The 23555-nt window shown below is 28.9% G+C and overlaps 1 protein-coding gene across 1 annotated transcript in view; it reads left to right on the plus strand.

The window, feature by feature from the left end:
• Positions 1-23555, plus strand: part of LOC119603720 — a 54819-nt gene that overhangs the window by 10075 nt on the left and 21189 nt on the right. Inside the window, 5 exon segments of the mRNA XM_037955873.1 lie at positions 6527-7181; positions 7183-7206; positions 21451-21753; positions 21823-22003; positions 22229-22332. Coding sequence (XP_037811801.1) covers positions 6834-7181; positions 7183-7206; positions 21451-21753; positions 21823-22003; positions 22229-22332 — 960 coding nt within the window. The 5' untranslated portion in view covers positions 6527-6833.

Here is a 23555-nt window from a genome sequence, read left to right on the forward strand (position 1 = left end):
ATGTTTACAAGCTAAAATTGTTTACTCCTTAAGAATGTTATACCAAATAAGTATGTATGTATGAGTTCATCAATACATACATACACATACCTATATAAATTACATTTACATCAAGTCGAGCTACAAACCTTTACATGTGTTTGTATGCCATTAGATTTTTGTAGAGAATTTGTTTGGTTGGTCTAATGTCATTTGGTTTTTGCTGTCTTTTTTTCATTCTTCTTGTGATTATTTGTAATTTTGTGTCTTAAAAGTGTTTAAGAATTTTCCTTGACCTCAGTAAGTCAATTTTAGTTAAATTTATATGGAACTATGTAATATAACTAAATTTATATATGTAAATAGTTACATGTCTGTAAATGTGTGTATTAGCGTTTCTATTGTTTACCAGAGAGGTGGTATATGATATTTCAATTTCAACGTATATGAGTCCTAAACGAATATTTGAAATCCGTTATAGGAACCAAGAAAATTTAGGATCTCAATAAATATGAATTTCAAGGTGTTTTACATGAGTCCTTGAGGTTAATGTAAGATTTTTAACGCACTATTTCAATAGCTGCGTTCACACGTGTCAAATATTTGACCACTGTAAAATTAACATTTTTATTTCATTAAAATATAAATTTGTTTACGCAAACATAATACGTATTTTTCATCAAATATTTGATAGGTGTGAACGTGCCTTTAATTAAGTGAGTTTACGTTTTTTCTCAAAGTATGTATTTGTATAGTGAGTTTTTGGTAAACTCTTTCTTAGACTATGAACTAGTCTACTGGATATCTTATAAGTCTATTGACTGGTAATAGACTTTTAAAATTAAATATCTACATTTTACTCACAAAGTTGAGATTAAAAAATATTTAAAATTCAAACATATGTATGCTTTGTTTAAACTTTCAATTTCAGATGACCCTCGTCTAATATTTTTGTTGAAAAGTGTCTCTTAAAATATTCTATAAATTCCTTTAAGATCAAATATGAGAGAAAAAAATTATTAAAATTCCCATTTAAACATTTAACCTTCTTGAAGCTGTTAAGTGCTTTTTTTGGTTAGGGAGAAGGAAAAACATACCAAAAAAAAAAACAAACAAATACGCCCTTTTATAAACAACAGCAGCAATAATAAGAATGAGCCAGAAAAAATCATATTGTTTTACATAATACTCATAAGTATTTACTATCTGTTTTCGACTTAAGATTCTCCACCCACCCATTTTGACTTAAATGACCACAAAAATTTATAAAATGTTGTCCACACAAATACAAGTCATGTTGGGCTAAATAGTTGTGTATGTGTGTTTAAGTCCTACCAAACTCTCTCGTATTTATTTATGTATGAGCATGTATTGTTTTTTGTATATTGTATACTATGTATGTAGGCATGTGGGTATGTATCTGTATGTAGGTCGCTTTAACAGCTTATAGTAATACAATGGTATTTATTTGGATGCTGGTTTGTTTGTCTACCGTCCAACCAGTCTGCCAGCTAGCTAACTATTAAGACAACCGGTCGGCCCCTTTGAACATTGGACATTTGTCCGTCGTCTATATTTGTACGAGTTCGACTACTTAGTTGAGATTTTAAGTCTGGCATGGATCATCAGGAAAAACATTTTGTAATAACACATTCATTTTCTTTTCTATTTTTGTGTTGTTGTTGCTACTGCTGTCCTTTGTTGTGTGTAATGTTTGACCCAATGTACATCTGTCACTTAAAGTGGTCATTTGTTTTTGTTTGTTCGCTTGTTGTTACCAACATATGTATATTGTCTGAATTGAATACAGTAGGTTAATTGATAAGTTCAACAAATGTCAAAAACAACTTTTTTAAGATAGTCATAACAAAACATGTTAAGGTTAAAAGGTTAAGATATTTGAATAAAAGAAAGAAGGAATATGCCTTATAAAAGAAAGTCTGATTAAGGATGAAGGCTTTTTGTTGTAATTAGAATTTTTGTTACTAATGAAGAAATAATTCAAAATAAATAATTGTCAAAATTATGTGGATTCTGGAAACGATTTTCGTTATTATGGATTTGATATACATATACATATACATATATATATTTTTTTTGTTTTTTGTATTTTTAGATAATACTCAATTGTTCTACTTTTAAAGCTTATCCAGCATGTATGTTTGCACATACTTTTCTAATGTTTCAAATTGAGATTTGGAAATGAAGTACAAAAAACCATTAGAAATAGACAATTACAAATACGATTATAACTTCCTTACAAAATATATTGACTTCATAAAAATTGCACAGACACATATACACTCACATAGACTAATACATGTTAAACACACGCATACCAAAAGCGTATTAATTATAATTTCGACTTTAGCTTTTCTAAATATTAGAGTGAATTTGTGTTTCTTTTTTAGAATGGTTCAAAACAATTGTAAAATTTTTACTCTATGACAAAATAATCAAATATTTTTTCCCAAAAAAAAAAATATATTTAGAATATTTTATTTATATCATAAACCTAATTTTAATTTTTCTGATTTTAAATTTACTGATTTTTAAGAATTGATAAAGTTGGTGCCACCTTCATAGTTATTTTACTAAGAGATAATTCGGATGCATAATTTTGTTGTTAATAAGTTCATTGTCATGTATATGTATTACACATTCATACAATATTCATTTATATTACTCCAGAGGAACCTACTGCGTGGGATGATTACGAAGCCTGTCAAACCGAAGAAAAGGATCGAGGGGGGCTTAGGTGATTTGATGCAACTTCCTAACTAACTAACTAACTAACTAACTAACTACTAACTAACTAACTAACTAACTAACTAACTAACTAACTAACTAACTAACTAACTAACTAACTAACTAACTAACTAACTAACTAACTAACTAACTAACTAACTAACTAACTAACTAACTAACTAACTAACTAACTAACTAACTAACTAACTAACTAACTAACTACTAACTAACTAACTAACTAACTAACTAACTAACTACTAACTAACTAACTAACTAACTAACTAACTAACTAACTAACTAACTAACTAACTAACTAACTAACTAACTACTAACTAACTAACTAACTAACTAACTAACTAACTAACTAACTACTAACTAACTAACTAACTAACTAACTAACTAACTAACTACTAACTAACTAACTAACTAACTAACTAACTAACTAACTAACTAACTAACTAACTAACTAACTACTACTAACTAACTAACTAACTAACTAACTAACTAACTAACTAACTAACTAACTAACTAACTAACTAACTAACTAACTAACTAACTAACTAACTAACTAACTAACTAACTACTAACTAACTAACTAACTAACTAACTAACTAACTAACTAACTAACTAACTAACTAACTAACTAACTACTACTAACTAACTAACTAACTAACTAACTAACTAACTAACTAACTAACTAACTAACTAACTAACTAACTAACTAACTAACTAACTAACTAACTAACTAACTAACTACTAACTAACTAACTAACTAACTAACTAACTAACTAACTAACTAACTAACTAACTAACTAACTACTAACTAACTAACTAACTAACTAACTAACTAACTAACTAACTAACTAACTAACTAACTAACTAACTAACTAACTAACTAACTAACTAACTAACTAACTAACTAACTAACTAACTAACTAACTAACTAACTAACTAACTAACTAACTAACTAACTAACTAACTAACTAACTAACTAACTAACTAACTAACTAACTAACTAACTAACTAACTAACTACTAACTAACTAACTAACTAACTAACTAACTAACTAACTAACTAACTAACTAACTAACTAACTAACTAACTAACTAAACTAACTAACTAACTAACTAACTACTAACTAACTAACTAACTAACTAACTAACTAACTAACTAACTAACTAACTAACTAACTAACTAACTAACTAACTAACTAACTAACTACTAACTAACTAACTAACTAACTAACTACTAACTAACTAACTAACTAACTAACTAACTAACTAACTAACTAACTAACTAACTAACTAACTAACTACTAACTAACTAACTAACTACTAACTAACTAACTAACTAACTAACTAACTAACTAACTAACTACTAACTAACTAACTAACTAACTAACTAACTAACTAACTACTAACTAACTAACTAACTAACTAACTAACTAACTAACTAACTAACTAACTAACTAACTAACTAACTAACTACTAACTAACTAACTAACTAACTAACTAACTAACTAACTAACTAACTAACTAACTAACTAACTAACTAACTAACTAACTAACTAACTAACTAACTAACTAACTAACTAACTAACTAACTAACTAACTTACTACTAACTAACTAACTAACTAACTAACTAACTAACTAACTAACTAACTAACTAACTAACTAACTAACTAACTAACTAACTAACTAACTAACTAACTAACTAACTAACTAACTAACTAACTAACTAACTAACTAACTAACTAACTAACTAACTAACTAACTAACTAACTAACTACTAACTAACTAACTACAATTCGACAAATTCGTATAATAGTTAATACGTATAGAGAAATATTACTCATACGCCCCGAAATGTATTAAAATTATTAGTCTGCTCTTTCATTATAAAGTTTCAAAGCTGTATTGCATAATTCATATTTTAAACTAGTTTCGTAAACTATTTCTTCTTCTTAAAGATAATAATTAGCAACAAAAATTGTAGTATTAGACTAAAAGATTTACAAGCAAAGATTTCGAATTGTTTTAATTGTTCACATAGTTACACGATATACCCTAATGCATAAAATCGATCACTTTTCACGGATTTCTAGAGAAGTTAATCAGTTTTTTTATTTTTAAATTAAATATTATTATTTTTTTTTCAAAATAAAAAATAAATTTTTCATTTATCACCCAACTCTCGTAGTTGTGCAAGTTTATTTGTATGTGTGTATGTACCTATACTTATATTTGTAATTTACTCTTTTTTGAACATTTCTTCTTAGGTCGTTTATTATGTTTTATAACTTGAAGTAGTATATGTTAATACATACAAACATAAACATGTACATATGTATACATAAATACATTCAACATAGAGTTCCTTTAAGTATATACATATGTATGTTTGTCTGATTATAAATAGACATTTATCTTGCACAAAGTGCAAATGTATGTTTATTTATGTATAAGATCTTATATACAATTGTATTAGTTAATTCAACAACAACAACGGCATCAGTAACTACAGCAACAACATCATTAAATATTATTGTCATTAAATGTTTGTATGTTAATGTATGAGTGTGTTTACGAAAACATATGTATGTTTGTATGGATGTATGTATTTACATACAGTGTATTATACAAATAGTGTTAAACTATAATATTACAATTATTTGCTCTTCTTATTTGTATTTTATAACTACTTAATTCATCTGTGTGTGTGTATGTTGCTCAGTCTGTATGTGTTTAAGTATCCTCAGGATATACTTGATTTAAATAATAAATAAATGATGTACTTTTATGAAATGTACATTGCACACTACTACTACTACAACTTGTTTAAATTATGATCTTAAATTGATTTCCTTTTTCCCCCAATTATTTGTCACGCATACTTACATACTTAAATACTTACATCTGTACATTAACAGAGACAAGTGTTTTTGCTGCATAAGTAAAGATGTGTGTTTATGTTTAATAATTGTATATTAAATATGTATGTAAACTGTTATATGTGTAGTGTCTTTAAGTAAATATCTTAAGGGCTCTTTTAGGCATAAATATGTATATAAATTTATATCATAATTTTGTTAATTCGTTTTCACATTGATTTTTGTCGAGTTAAAGGTAAATAATAATTTAAAAATGTCGGTTTCTCTTTTAAGAATTTTAATTATAAATTATTGTGGAAATTTAACACATTAAAGAACACTTATTGAGAATATGAAAATTTTATTGCTCCAATTGAACCCAAAGGTTATTTTCTAGAGGTATACATACAGCAAAAACAATTGAATGACAGTTTATACCTGGGAAAGTTTTTTAAGAATTTATATTTATTTGAAATTATTAATTAAATAATTTGACATTAAAGATTTTTAATAGGATTTACAAATTTCGTCATAAAGTAGTTGAAGATATCAAGAAAATTGTTATTCGAATATTCGTGTGACTTATTTAAAATTTCAACTTGAGTTGCTGTTTTAAACTTTAGAGCAATTTGTATGGATTTAACATAATTAAGAGATAAAATAGAAATATTCAACTAATAACAAATTAACACTAGAATTTTTTCATAAAATAAGAAAATTTTAGATTTCAATTTTAATATAGTCAAATAAACATTAGTTCTATTATTTGCAAACATTAAACGTTATTATTTATTCAATTTGTTTCATCTTCTAAAAATTCATTTAAATTCTGTTTTTATGTTTTCGTTGCAACTTTGTCTCATACCAGCTATGTAAATATAACCCAACATTTGCATTTATTTTCTTTTTTTTTCTTTTTCTTTTTACAGTCATTTCATTTTTCCAATTACCACCTAAAACGAACTATCAATAATAGATGCTATGAAGGCAACAAACTGTCCAACAGCTCAAGTAGCCCATTCAACAGCAAATGCTACGCCACTCATAAGCAACATCTCGGTTGCAGCATCGGCATCAATCAGTGTTGCAACGCCTACAAATTCCACAGCATCATCGTCAACATCGTCGTCAGCGAATACAACAAGTACGAAATTAAAATCAGCTCTCAAAGTGCCAAAAGTTAGTTTTGCTCCGCTTGACTTTACACCGCCTCCTCATATTACGTGATACGAAAATATGCCACATAACAATATTGTTTGTGAGTGGTTAAGAGCTTTAGGTTTGCAACAGTACGCAGAAAGTTTCATGGAGAATGGCTATGATGAGTTGGAGATTTGTAAGCAAATCGGTGAAATTGATTTAGATGCGATTGGTGTGGATAATGCCCAACATCGTAGTAAACTGCTGAAGAGTGTGCGTACGCTGCGTGAAAAGGGCGCTGCACTGGTGTATGTCATGATCAATGATCCGAAGGCATTGAGTAGTAGTAATGAAATTTTAGCGGCCGAATGTGATACACCAACAACGATGAAAGAATTAGAATCTGTGATTAAGAGACATTTAGAGGCGGATGGGATACGACTAAACGGCTCATCCCTATTCAACGCCGGTAAGTAGTAAACATTTATAATTTAAGTACTATAAAGTAGTTTAAGGTGTTATTCTAGCCTATAGTCTAGTCTATAGTCTAGTCTATAGTCTAGTCTATAGTCTATAGTCTAGTCTATAGTCTAGTCTATAGTCTTGTCTATAGTCTAGTCTATAGTCTAGTCTATAGTCTAGTCTATAGTCTAGTCTATAGTCTAGTCTATAGTCTAGTCTATAGTCTAGTCTATAGTCTAGTCTATAGTCTAGTCTATATTCTAGTCTATAGTCTAGTCTATAGTCTAGTCTATAGTCTAGTCTATAGTCTAGTCTATAGTCTAGTCTATAGTCTAGTCTATAGTCTAATCTATAGTCTAGTCTATAGTCTAATCTATAGTCTAGTCTATAGTCTAATCTATAGTCTAATCTATAGTCTAGTCTATAGTCTAGTCTATAGTCTAGTCTATAGTCTAGTCTATAGTCTAGTCTATAGTTTAGTCTATAGTCTAGTCTATAGTCTAGTCTATAGTCTAGTCTATAGTCTAGTCTATAGTCTAGTCTATAGTCTAGTCTATAGTCTAGTCTATAGTCTAGTCTATAGTCTAGTCTATAGTCTAGTCTATAGTCTAGTCTATAGTCTAGTCTATAGTCTAGTCTATAGTCTAGTCTATAGTCTAGTCTATAGTCTAGTCTATAGTCTAGTCTATAGTCTAGTCTATAGTCTAGTCTATAGTCTAGTCTATAGTCTAGTCTATAGTCTAGTCTATAGTCTAGTCTATAGTCTAGTCTATAGTCTAGTCTATAGTCTAGTCTATAGTCTAGTCTATAGTCTAGTCTATAGTCTAGTCTATAGTCTAGTCTATAGTCTAGTCTATAGTCTAGTCTATAGTCTAGTCTATAGTCTAGTCTATAGTCTAGTCTATAGTCTAGTCTATAGTCTAGTCTATAGTCTAGTCTATAGTCTAGTCTATAGTCTAGTCTATAGTCTAGTCTATAGTCTAGTCTATAGTCTAGTCTATAGTCTAGTCTATAGTCTAGTCTATAGTCTAGTCTATAGTCTAGTCTATAGTCTAGTCTATAGTCTAGTCTATAGTCTAGTCTATAGTCTAGTCTATAGTCTAGTCTATAGTCTAGTCTATAGTCTAGTCTATAGTCTAGTCTATAGTCTAGTCTATAGTCTAGTCTATAGTCTAGTCTATAGTCTAGTCTATAGTCTAGTTAGTCTAGTCTATAGTCTAGTCTATAGTCTAGTCTATAGTCTAGTCTATAGTCTAGTCTATAGTCTAGTCTATAGTCTAGTCTATAGTCTAGTCTATAGTCTAGTCTATAGTCTAGTCTATAGTCTAGTCTATAGTCTAGTCTATAGTCTAGTCTATAGTCTAGTCTATAGTCTAGTCTATAGTCTAGTCTATAGTCTAGTCTATTAGTCTAGTCTATAGTCTAGTCTATAGTCTAGTCTATAGTCCTAGTCCTATAGTCTAGTCTATAGTCTAGTCTATAGTCTAGTCTATAGTCTAGTCTATAGTCTAGCTATAGTCTAGTCTATAGTCTAGTCTATAGTCTAGTCTATAGTCTAGTCGATAGTCTAGTCCTATAGTCCTAGTCTATAGTCTAGTCTATAGTCTAGTCTATAGTCTTGTCTATAGTCTAGTCTATAGTCTAGTCTATAGTCTAGTCTATAGTCTAGTCTATAGTCTAGTCTATAGTCTAGTCTATAGTCTAGTCTATAGTCTAGTCTATAGTCTAGTCTATAGTCTAGTCTATAGTCTAGTCTATAGTCTAGTCTATAGTCTAGTCTATCTAGTCTATAGTCTAGTCTATAGTCTAGTCTATAATCTAGTCTGTAGTCTAGTCTATAGTCTAGTCTATAGTCTAGTCTATAGTCTAGGAAATTTTACATAATTTACAATTTATTCAGTAATATTTCTGCTCAGAGTACGACACTCCAAAAATTGAGGTTTTTTAAATAACAATTAATGTTATTTATAAGAAAATTTTGAAACTATAAGAAACTCATTTTATTGTTCTTAAAATTTGAAAAAAAAGTTTAGAAACTGTATATCAAAAACTTCACATCATTGTCTACAATTAAAAGAAAATCCTTCAGTGTATTAAAATGTAACCAAAAATTAAGCCAAATGAGTGAAGTATAAAGAAAATAAAAATTCCGGATAAACTTTTAAGTTAAATGTTCGTACAACAACTCTTTTCCGTTTGGTAAGTTATTATGCAAGTTATTCTTTTCTTTTTTTGTTTATTTTTTTCTCATTATTTTCGGGTTTAGTTAATAATAATGCAATAAATTTTCACTTAAACCCCTTTTGGCAACAAAGTTTATAATTTTTTTTAGTCCCTTTTTCTTCTTCGTACTCGTGTGACAACGTGATCGTGCCATGTGTCGCTTCCTCTATAAATTCCCTTTAGATTCTTTCCGTTATATATATATATAAACACAGTAATTTTTTCTTATTTTTTTCACTTTTTCGGAAATTTTGGTTCACATTACTTTTTTATTTTAAGTTTGAGTGTGATAAATTTATTGCGCTGTGTATGCCAAGTGACCAAAAGTAACTAGCAGCAAACGCTAACCAGCAGCAGTACATCACAGTTCCAATTCGTTTATACTTTAATGTGCATTTTGGTTTGGTCCAAACTGTACAAATGATTGTATGTATGTACTGCCATTACTGTACTTTGGGGTAATGGGGTTGCAAAAGTGTAAACGATAATCTTTTTCGATAGTTTACGAAAAATACTTGAAAAAAATTGAACAATTTTTAATGTGCTTCCAGAGTTTATGTTGCAAGTTGCAGTATGTAGTCACACATACTAGTGTATTGACTAAAATACTGGCCGTAAATGTGTTTATGGACTTCGTATTGTAAAATTATGTCAATACTCTTTGGGATTTGTGGATTTGTGGTAGAAATACGTGCAACATATAAGAATATACATATATGCATGTTGATATAGATATGTAAGTATATGTATATTTAATATTCACATTTGTATATGACCCTTAGTCACAAGCTTACTCTTACTCTAACAGTGGAAGACAATATGATCAGACCTATAGATAAGAAATATATCTTCTTTAAATCTGTACAGCATATTTTGTTTAAAATGTTATTAAACATTCATACATACAAAATAATAGTGACTCTAAAATATTATCAGTTCAGTCGTGAAATCCATGGCCATTGCCGAGTTTTTTTCCCCACTGTATATTTTTATGCTTTCAAATACACATACAAACACATACATACATAAATAAATAAGTTCAGATTCTATAATGTGCAAAAGATAAAAGTACAACAAAAATACATAAATACTTAAAAAATATACATACATAGTTGCATTAATGTTACTCCATATCAATGTGTGTGTGAATGTTGCAAGTGTGTATGATTATTGCAACATCATTTTTGTAACTTTATTACAAATTCATGGCAAAATAAAGAAATTTGCAGCAGTCGTCTATTCATACGAGTGCAATTTTGTACAATTGATAAATTTGTATTATGAATTTTATAATATACAAATTTATAACTACTATAAAATTATATTTTCCCAAAACTGTATACTACAGCTTCAAAAGGAACGAAAAAATATTATAAAATGTTGCAATAAATTCCATACTTATGTAGTTATATTTAATCCCATTTTAAAGTTGATTTTTGAAATGTTTAGAAGAAAAGTATTATTTGAAATGTCAATTTTAAAGCCTTCTTAAGTAAAAGATTTGTTTTTCAATTGAAAAAAGTAATATGTAATTGATAAATGATAATATAGGACATTTTATATAAAGTGGTTTGTAAAGGAGAAAAATAGATTTTAAAAAATATAAATATTGTAATCATTTTAAATATGTTATTAACTTTTTTCGATTTTAAATTCAAGTTTAAAAAATCTATTTTTATAAATATGTAGTGTTGATCTAAACAAAATTTCCAGATATTATCGATAATTTTTAGAGAATATTCTTTATAAGTCAAGTTGTGATCAAGCATTTATACTATATGATCGAGAAACGATTGATCAGTATAAATGCAAAATTCCAAAAAACTTTCTATAATGATACATGATTATTTAAATTGTCAATAAAAATTAAAAACATTCTGTGAGGGAAATTTTGTTTCAAAATTTCCATAGAGAAGTGAACATAGAAAATTCTGAGTTTTAAAATTTGTTAGATAGATTTAAAATTCATTTATGTAAAATTTTATTACAGTACTGGAATTTTAAAGACACTTACGAACATTCAATTAGTTTTCTGAAAGGGGCCTTATATGGAAGGTGGGGTCAATTAGGGACTCATCATCATCATAAAACTTCAAATTTCATCACTATACTGAAATTTTTAAGCCAGTTACGACTATTTAAAATGTATTCCGAGGATCCATTTGTATTGGGGCCAAGTAAAATAGTGAACCTATCCTGACTATTTTGAATACAAAACGAGTTGTATCTATAGAAGAATGTATGGAGAATTTAAGCCATCTACCATTTTCTTTTAACAGAACTATGTACCCCAAAACTCTATTCGGGTGCTAGGAGAAATAAACGTTGTCAAAATTTGATTTTAAATACGCGATATGAAAATGATTTATTAGACAAAAAGATGATGGTCACTCTAAATTTTGAAGTTTTGAATAATTGGATTAACAAAAAAAAGTTTGCTCTCAAGGATTTTTCTTTTTTCTTTTATGGTAATTTGTATCCATGAAATATCCTGTTTTAAATTTTGTTGAATTCTCATTTATTTTATTTGTTTGTTATGGTCACCTAAAATAACATATAATTTCAATTTAATTAATATTGTCATTGATAATTTATCGAGAATATGTTTAATTAGTTAAAACAGATAACGTAAAACTTTTAATTTTGAAATTGCTAAAACTCAAGCTTCATATCTTCCGGCGCCTGTGGATAACAAGTAGCAAGTGTAACTGTAAGTAACAAGAAAACTAATAAACTTAACTTAATTAAACATATATTACATATATTAAAATAATTTTAATATTAATTTCTAAATTTGAAATTATATTTTCAAAAATATTTCTTTAATATAACGTACATATGTCACATTTTAATAAGGTGACCATATTTTGTCAAATTTCATTATATTATCCATTTTTGAACATAATCTTGTTTTAATTTGTTTTCATATTTATGTTTAATAAATTTGTTGTTGATTAATTATGAAATTTTAAATAATTTTGCGTACTAATTACGAAAGGTGAAGTCTGAGCATGGAAATAAACTAGGTGGTATAGTATTTTGGGCTGACTTTGATATGAAATTCGGCATGGTGGGAGGATTAGTGATAAAATAGAGGTTACCATCTCTCTATTGGGAAAATGTCCTCATTAATATTTATGTTTATTTATATTTTATTTTGTTTATGTTAATATGGAGAATTACTTTTCGTAGAATTTATGATAGTCTGTTCTTGCTACCTAAAGTAAATTTTTCTGTTTTCGATTCGATTGTAACTCTAATTGGGCAAGAACACACCCCAACCCAGAGCACGGCCGGAATTAATAGGTAGCCCTGCCCAAAAGGAGTTAAACCTCGACGGAAGAATCGTTACAGATTTCAACTATTTTCAATTGGCTTCGTCTTCTTATGAAAAGGATTATTTTATAAAAATTATCAAACTTAGCCTACTATCTAAATAACTATTAAATATTTCATATAAATGTTCCCAGAAGTATTTAATAGAAAATTTTATTCAGAAGTTATGTAAAGCAACAAGCCCCTTCCAACAAATTTATAAAAAGTTCAGAAGTAATTTACTTTTTGTTATTAATCCACTTTAAAAAAAAAAATTACGCGGTTAATTCACTGACCTGCCAGCAACAGCAAAAGAAACTTAAAATCTCCCGCGGTTACAAAAAAATTAAAATAGATTAGAATGTCTTTTGTTTTTTTTTAAGTTATTCTCAGTTGTTTCTTCACAGTAACAAAGAGAATAATTTTTAACAAAGAATAAATTATAAGTAAAAGCTAAAAAATAACATAAGAATATTACAACTAAACAACATGAGGTCTAAATTAGCCTCTTGATAAAAATGACAATGTCCAAGTTGGTGGAAATTATGATGACAATGTTAATCAGTCTCTTAATGGTATTTTACTTCTTGTTCCTTTAATTTAATCCATTTCATGCAAGAGTTAGTAGTGATTATAACAAGAAGTAGGGGTATCAGAGTACAGTAAAATGTCTATCAAATAATTTTCTGAATCAAAAGGCGTGTTTGCCATCGTATCACATTACATTTTCTATTAAATCACACTAATCTGAGCAATTTGAAGTGTGTAATGATTTAGGTTAGACAAATATTGTACGAAAAAATAAGGAAAAGAAAAATCAGATCTTTTCTTCAATAACATCGGTCAATGACCGATATAGATTCACACATACGTATGTTGATTATAAGGATTGTATATGTATGTAAAACTAACAACTTTTTCTCACCATTAAGAAAAGAATAGAGAATTTTATGCAAACTGTAATGCTTTCAAAAACATTATTACATACATATGTATATCGTTGTTTGTATTTCTATTTGTGTGTGTGTTTAAAAGTGTGAGAGTGTGCATGTATTTGTAAGTGCATCTGTGCGTATGTTTGATAAATGTCTCTTGCTATGCAAGTTAGTTTTATTTTTAGGTTTTTTGTTTGATTTTAATATATTTTTTTATTTTTTTGTTGAGTTCGTTTTTGTTTTAAGATATGTGTTAAGTAGATTCAATTAAAATGTGTTTGTTGGTTTTGAAGACAAAAACTAAGATAAATTTGTTTACAAAAATACACTGAGAATAAATTGAAATTTTTAAGAAAATTCTTCATTGAATAATAATAAATCTCCGTTAAAAGGAAATATATATAGTTCTTGTAACAAATCTCGATTGTTACAATAATATAGTCTAATAAAACTTCTCCATAAATAAAGAGAGATTTCTACAAATTATCAGAAATTCATAACAAATACAAAATTAATCACAAGACTATAGAGTAGACTATAGACTAGACTATAGACTAGACTACAGACTAGACTATAGACTAGACTATAGACTACACTATATACCAGACTATAGACTAGACTATAGACTAGACTATAGACTAGACTATAAACTAGACTATAGACTAGACGATAGACTAGACTAGACTATAGACTAGACTATAGATTAGACTATAGACTAGACTATAAACTAGACTATAGACTAGACTATAAACTAGACTATAGACTAGACTATAGACTAGACTATAGACTAGACTATAGACTAGACTATAGACTAGACTATAGACTAGACTATAGACTAGACTATAGACTAGACTATAGACTAAACTATAGACTAGACTAGACTAGACTATAGACTAGACTATAGACTAGACTATGGACTAGACTATAGACTAGACTATAGACTAGACTATAGACTAGACTATAGACTAGACTATAGACTAGACTATAGACTAGACTATAGACTAGACTATAGACTAGACTATAGACTAGACTATAGACTAGACTATAGACTAGACTATAGACTAGACTATAGACTAGACTATAGACTAGACTATAGACTAGACTATAGACTAGACTATAGACTAGACTATAGACTAGACTATAGACCAGACTATAGACTAGACTATAGACTAGACTATAGACTAGACTATAGACTAGACTATAGACTAGACTATAGATTAGACTATAGACTAGACTATAGACTAGACTATAGATTAGACTATAGACTAGACTATAGACTAGACTATAGACTAGACTATAGACTAGACTATAGACTAGACTATAGACTAGACTATAGACTAGACTATAGACTAGACTATAGACTAGACTATAGACTAGACTATAGACTAGACTATAGACTAGACTACAGACTAGACTATAGACTGGACTATAGACTAGACTATAGACTAGACTATAGACTAGACTATAGACTAGACTATAGACTAGACTATAGACTAGACTATAGACTAGACTATAGACTAGACTATAGACTAGACTATAGACTAGACTATAGACTAGACTATAGACTAGACTATAGACTAGACTATAGACTAGACTATAGACTAGACTATAGACTAGACTATAGACTAGACTATAGACTATACTATAGACTAGACTATAGACTAGATTATAGACTAGACTATAGACTAGACTATAGACTAGACTATAGACTAGACTATAGTCTAGACTATAGACTAGACTATAGAATAGACTATAGACTAGACTATAGACTAGACTATAGACTAGACTATAGACTAGACTATAGACTAGACTATAGACTAGACTATAGACTAGACTATAGACTAGACTATAGACTAGACTATAGACTAGACTATAGACTAGACTATAGACTAGACTATAGACTAGACTATAGACTAGACTATAGACTAGACTATAGACTAGACTATAGACTAGACTATAGACTAGACTATAGACTAGACTATAGACTAGACTATAGACTAGACTATAGACTAGACTATAGACTAGACTATAGACTAGACTATAGACTAGACAATAGACTAGACAATAGACTAGACAATAGACTAGACTATAGACTAGACTATAGACTAGACTAGGACTAGACTAGACTAGACTATAGACTAGACTATAGACTAGACTATAGACTAGACTATAGACTAGACTATAGACTAGACTATAGACTAGACTATAGACTAGACTATAGATTAGACTATAGACTAGAATATACTTTTTATAGTAAGTAAAAGTAGCGAAAATATTGTGAGTGTACCGCGATATTTTTCGATATCGAAAAGTATATATGTATTAAAAAAAGTACTAAAGTACTGAATTTTTCATGCCTGCTATGGATATCGTTACATATAATTCCTACATGGAATGCCATTCAATTTCTCTCTGTGCATACACTCAGATTCCTTCCTGTAGCTTATAATTTCCTATGTCAGTGCATCTGAATGCAGCGTAGACACACACGCACCTTACAAACAAACCTAAAGTTTGTTGTATTTCATTTTTATTTTTCAACAACAAACGCACAAACGTACGGGAAACAATATAATTATTTTTCAAGTTGTCGAACGTGCGTGATTATCTCGTATACGACGCGCGTTTGTTTTTAAATTCCCGTTTCTTTTTTTTCAAAACTCTCTATAATTCCCGGTCTAACCCATTACTTACACACCGCATATTTTTAACAACATAAATTAACATTTGTGTGTGTGTGTCTAAGTGTATCTGTATAATAATTTTGCCTTGCGTTCGTTGTCTTAAGATGTTCTTAAGTCAGCTAAAACAATATTTACAAAAGACAAAAGTTTAAAGTGCATTATGGTATAATGTGTACGTTGCAACAACTCCTTGGAATACAAAATGCAAAAAAAAAAAAACAACGAACTGTAGAAAAAAATTGAACAAGAACACACAGCAAACTTTTTTCAACTAAGAAATTAATAATAAAATATTTCTTAAAGGAATTTTGTGGCTTCAACAAGATGAAGAAGATAAAGATACAACGATGAGTAGTAACAACAACAAAATTTATAACAATTTTATTAAAACTTTATTTCTGTCTTTAATTTTGTTGTTGCAAGTAAAAATATTAAGTAGTTTAAGAAGAAAAAAAAGAAACCGATTTACATAAAGCAGATTTTGGTGATCTCAGAAAATAATGAAAAGATAAAATATGCGATAAGAAATCATGTCTAGAATTACAACTAATTGAAGTTTTTTCTTTGTTTAAATTAATGACCTTAAAATATTTAAAGTTTTCTTAAAATATTTGTTTTTTAGTAAAAACTTTTAATTGCTAGCTGAAGTTTGATTTCAGCAACTACGTGGTAACAATTATGGCAGCACGAAGGAAAATTTTAATAAAAATATACTTATAGCATTTTTAAATTGCATAGTTAGTAAGAGATGCATATATATACACATAATTGAAGACTTTTTCTTTAAAAATATACAAAGTATTTAAGTACGTAAAAGTAGCGTCTTTGTATACTGCAACTTTATTTATTTATTTATTTATTTGTCTTTAAGTAATTGCAATTTTTTCTACGAGTCTGTGGGTTAATAACCAACGTTATGTTCCCTTTAGCATTCATATCATTTGCTACTCGTTATAAGCCATCATATTTTACCTACATTAGTCATTACTGCTAAGTTGATGATGCTGATGGTGGTAACAACGAGGCCGATAACAATTGTACGTCCCTGAACTAGTGACACATTTTACATTCATAAATGCAACGTACAAAATACACATAGATTTCTACATACAACCAAATAGTTCTTCTAGTTTGGGTTTTGTGTTGCAAAACATATAAACAAAACGGAATGAAAGAAATTCCTCAAAAAATACAAATATATTTTCAAGTAAACAAATACCAATACATAGTAATTTATGTACAGAACTACACATTGAAAACATTTCTTTTGGTATATGAAAAATAATCTCTTCATAATACACATTCATCATAATTTCAACTCAGGCTTTAAGCAACACACCATCATCATTAGCATCAACATCATCGACATATGATGAACATCATCATCACCCATCCATTCAACCATGCATCTATCCAACTTTTTACTCATTCAGCCATCATTGGCGCTTTTTTTATTTGGCTTGTGAAAATGGTAGTATATATTAATTTGTGTTCATATGCCTGAGAAATTGTAGGTTATGTTCAACGTTAGTTATAGTTGCTTTTGTTGATGTCGATGTCGACAAAGTCACCATTTCGTAAAATGAAAAGTAAATAAATTTTAATTTCCATTTACATGACGACGACACGATGATGACGATTGTATGTTCAGTTTTGGTACTTTGTTATACTCCGCTGCAGGAAGGATTATGCGTTAGTGCTAATGTCTGTTATGCACCGAAATATAATGGTCCTTCGAATCAGATTTTCCTAGTCGAACAATAAGCCCTTTGGTCTAAATTTAAACTAAATCCTAATGAGTTTCCTGTTTTTTATTAGTTGGATTTGTAGCCTTTCCGAAAATTATTCAGTATCCTTATATAATAAAACAATTTTATGCAATAAACTATTGCTCTTTACTTTAACAGCTGTAGGGTATTTTATATGTCCCGACTATAAGCTTTCCTCAATATTTTTTATTTTAAAGCACATATTATTTGTACGTTTCAACGCATAAAACTTGGAAGAACAAATTCATGAAATATCTATTATAAATTCAGAGCAAGTTTTAATATAGTATTGGGTTAGAGCAAAAGTAGTTTTATGAAATTCTTGCATAATTTTAGCTAAAGAAGTTTATGAGATGAAAGTTGTTTCAAAGACTTACTGCTAACTAACTAACTAACTAACTAACTAACTAACTAACTAACTAACTAACTAACTAACTAACTAACTAACTAACTAACTAACTAACTAACTAACTAACTAACTAACTAACTAACTAACTACTAACTAACTAACTAACTAACTAACTAACTAACTAACTAACTAACTAACTAACTAACTAACTAACTAACTAACTAACTAACTAACTAACTAACTAACTAACTAACTAACTAACTAACTAACTAACTAACTAACTAACTAACTAACTAACTAACTAACTAACTAACTAACTAACTAACTAACTAACTAACTAACTAACTAACTAACTAACTAACTAACTAACTAACTAACTAACTAACTAACTAACTAACTAACTACTAACTAACTAACTAACTAACTAACTAACTAACTACTAACTAACTAACTAACTAACTAACTAACTAACTAACTAACTAACTAACTAACTACTAACTAACTAACTAACTAACTAACTACTACTAACTAACTAACTACTAACTAACTAACTACTAACTAACTAACTAACTAACTAACTAACTATCTAACTAACTAACTAACTAACTAACTAACTAACTAACTAACTAACTAACTGCAAGCATTCTTCGATTTTAGACCAAACATGGATTTAAGTTTTCCCAAAGTTTTCCAAAAAAACCAAAAATGCTTTTACACCCTTAACCAATACAAATATGTATCTGTAAAATAAAAATATGTGGGTACTTGTACACACAAACATACTTATATATGTATGTATTTCAGCTACCAGCTTTACTTACCTGTGAATCAAATTCGAACAACTTTATTACCATTCATTCATTTACTTACTCATTTATTCGTGCATCATCCAACCATCTGACATCACTTATGTTTTACATACATATGTACATACACATGTAAATATACATAAATTACACAACACAGAGAATACTACATAAAGAAATGTGTAGTGTAGTGTGTGTGTTTGTTAGTTTGTATGTAAATCGTCAACAAATTTTACGCCATACTCATAAAACAAATATCAAACATTGAACTTTTTTCAGCTCTCAACATGAGTATGTATACGAATTTGTCTTACTTACTATTTACATACCTCATCACGAGTTCTGAAATTGCTGTTTGTTTGTGTGACACTGTGTGTACATAAATATGTTTGTATATATGGATTTTGTATTTATTTTACTTTCATTTCGTTTCATTTTTTGTTGCGTCGTTGTAATTCTTTTTTTTCATTTCATTTTCAACTTTTAGCCTATTTACTTTGAAGGCAAAGATACACAGCAATTTGGCTATAAGGATGTGTGTTTAAATTCACATCTACTCCAAACGTACATGTAGTTTCTGTATGAGTTTCATATTGAACACAGTTGTATGTTTCTGAAGTCTATGAGTGTTACATGTTGAAGCATTTGCTCTTCTTGCCTGTGAATGTCTGTTTGAAAGTTCAGAGGTACATATTAAATGAATGTAGATGTCGTGATGTACCAGGGATTAACTGTTGGGGATTTCCGATGTTCGGATGTTGCTGTATAGCAGTTCGATATATTCTGTATGTTTCTTTTATACTTTGCATTGTGGTTGCTGGGCCCCTGTAAAAAGATCGAACTTGTGTAAGCTGTTGTCCAAAAAAGCAGCAAAGAGAACGACAAAAAAGAGATGCACACACATACACACGCAAACAAGTATGTAAAAAAAACCACAACCACATTTTTAAAAAAGTGTGTGACTGGAATATAAGAAAACAATAACGACGACATACTACAAAGTGGAGCAACGGGTAATAGGTTTATGGTATTTTCTACACCAAATACACACATTGGTTCCACCAAACACTCCTAGGTTTATTTGAATTTTGTTTTTTATCTTTTGTTTTCTTTTCTACGCTCTTATGTATTTGCTGTTTTCAATATGGTTTGTGAGTGGGTTTTGTTGGGGAAGCCCCCATGAGTAGGCCTCAAAATAAATACAATACATGTAGATGTATGATGAATCTATAGATTTTCCTAGAAAGAAAATTCAATATCATCATCATTGTCATCCTCTCCACCTCATCTTATTGTCTCTTTTGATAATCTTCATTTGAAGTAGTAACATTAGCAGTATTTAACTTTCTTTTCGGCAATTTATTTTTATTACCCACAATTTTAGACAATAAATAAATCCAAACATTTATTTTTGAAAGCGAGAAAAAAGAGGCATAGAAAGAGATTTTGCTTTCCTCTTTTGGTTATGCAAATAACAGCCATATTGTTTCCTTAAGGAGGTTTAATATTAAATGAATTTCAAATGCTGCGCAAATATCATGTGTGTGTGTATTTATTTTGAATATATGCGTATGGTAATTTTGATTTTATTTTTATAATAATAAATACGTTTAAATTTAGCTCAGATTGTTTGTTAGTAAAAGGAAATCGATTTTTGTTTAATTTAAATCAAAATACTTATTTTTTTTTGTTTGTTTGTTTAAGTACATTTAAATATTGCCAACAAAACAATTTGAAAAAATATATTTAGGTGATTCATAAAACACGTATGCTAATTTGCAAAAATGGCTAACTGTATTATTTGAAAGAGGAAATTTAGTTTAAAATTATCAGTTCAGTGTTGCGATCAGTGTTGTCGAAGTAAAATCTCATACAATTTGTGACAATTTCAATGTCTTATCGAAAATGTACAGATTGCACAGTTTGTGAGGCTTTTGAACGTTGATATGAAAACCCATATTAAATATTTCAGTTGCATAGTTTCAATATTTTACCATTGGTATACTTCAAATTCGAGGAAATACACCTTGGCCACTAGCCTTTGATCTACTGATTTGTTTGGCTCAATAAATTATGAAATTATTTTATTGAAATATCCATTAACCAAATTACTTCTTTCATCCTAACAAAGCATATTACTTAATCCAATTTTAATGATCTTCTATTACAGGAAGGCAAACGTGGCTACTTGGAGGGTCTAGCAGCCCACTATAGTAAAGAAGTCAATATGCCTTATGAAGATGTGTTGGATGCCATTGAATTTGCACGCAGTGCGAAATGGCGGGAACGTCATATGCGAATGGCCACTAGCGGCAGCGGAGGTAACACAGGGACACTAAGAAGAGGCAATAGTAGTGGTGCCAGTGGCAGTTTTGGCATGGGCGTCAGTGCCATGATAACAGGCAACATAGCTAATCAAGCCATTTTACCCTCAAGTCATAGTCAACCATTATATGTACCCGGAAAATATTCGGTAAGTAAAAATATTTTAGTAAAACCAAGAAAAACTCAACTAATATATTTTTCCTTTCTAAAAACACAGCCCTCTAGTTGTCTTTCGAATCGTGAGGAAAATGAAATCTATAGTTATGCCCAAAATGAGTTGGCCAATCGTATGGCACGTAGTGTTATTGATTCAAAATCATCAGTTAATTTAAGTAGCGGCATGCAGCACAGTTATCCAGGAGCACGGTCTAATTTCTTTTATGAATTTGCAGCAACAGGTAAACTATAAATACAAATACATAAATGACAGACAGACAGACAGACAGACAGAAAGACGACTTAAATAGGCCTAGTTTCCTTTATTGTTCTTTAGCTATTTAAATTGTATTTGTCTTTAGTTTATTGTTGTAGTTGTCATTTTATACCACCTTTTAAGTATTTTAAGGCATTTAGTGATTGTGTTCTTTGTTTTTCATTGTCTATAAATGTTGTTTGTCTTACAGAAGGCCGTAACAAGCATAAAAGACGTACGGTATTTGCTCGTTTTATTAACGGTTTACGACAAACTGGCGATGAACTAAATCCAACTGAAGGCATGCAACTAAAGGTAAGATACAGCAACAACAATATGAAATAATCATAGAGTTTATAGCAAAGTACTTTACTTATACATACATACTACCATACTTAGTGCTTTAAGTAGAGTAGATACCCGGAACATTGTACATTTTTTATAAAGGATTAAAATAGGTTAATTTTAGGATTACACTAAACATACAAAACACAAACACAGTTACTTACTTACACAGTAACATTTATATAACAGCCAACAGTGGCAATAGTTGTGTTAGCAGTAGTTGCGGCTCAGGCTGCAAACAGATAAAATGAATGTAACTTAAAAGGTAAATAAATTGTATTTGTAAATTGTCTTACTTTAGACTGAAACAGGCAAGGCAGTTCGTTAGTTCTAAAAGCAAATGCTCCAGTGTGGGGTTTTCTGTTTCCTGTTTGTTTGTTAAATGTAATTGGGTTTTATTTCATTTAGTTTATTTTTCTAGTTAAACATGAGTATTTTCATGATTTTAAAGAGCTTAATTGTTACGTTTGTTTTTTTTCTACTTTGCATTTAATTGTAATGGAATTTTTAGACTGAATGCATACATGTGAAGGAGTAGAAAAACTTAGTTATGTATGTTTAAATGGTGGTAATTAAAAGGGGTAATTTAGAACTAGAAACTATTTTAAAATCAATTGAAAATCACGTGTTAACGTTCTCATTAAAGTTATACATTAAAGGTGATTGCTTGGTTAAGCCTCTTAACGACTTAAAAGAGTTTGAGAACTTTATTTATATATAAGAAGTCTTAATTATCTATAGTTTAAATTTTTTTAACATTGACGTATTCGAGAATTAAAAAATGTCGATCTAAGGTCATTGTACCAATTTCTAAATGTAAATATATGTATCTTTTCACATAAGTATAGAATTTGGAAACAAATTTTATTATTAAAACTATAAATTGAAATTCTGCTACAAATATTAATTTAATACTTAAGTTAATTTAAGTTTTGTTTATATCTATATAAAAAATTGTTTTATAAATCTGTAATAAAATAAATTTTATATTGAAAATTTGTATTTAATATGCATAGTTTAATAATTTAAGATAATTTAAGTAAAGAAAAGATATTAATCCATGCTTATAAACGACATACAAAATTATGTGGTAACCACCTTTGTTATAGATTATAAAATATAACTTTGCTTACAATTGGTCTACATTTTTTAAAATGGTACAAGTTCTAGTTCAGTTCTAGTTCAGTTCTAGT

This window comes from Lucilia sericata, unplaced genomic scaffold, assembly GCF_015586225.1.
Source record: "Lucilia sericata isolate MDLA Ls3-8-SP2 unplaced genomic scaffold, ASM1558622v1 Contig000331F_arrow, whole genome shotgun sequence".
Classification (NCBI taxonomy): Eukaryota; Metazoa; Arthropoda; class Insecta; order Diptera; family Calliphoridae; genus Lucilia; species Lucilia sericata.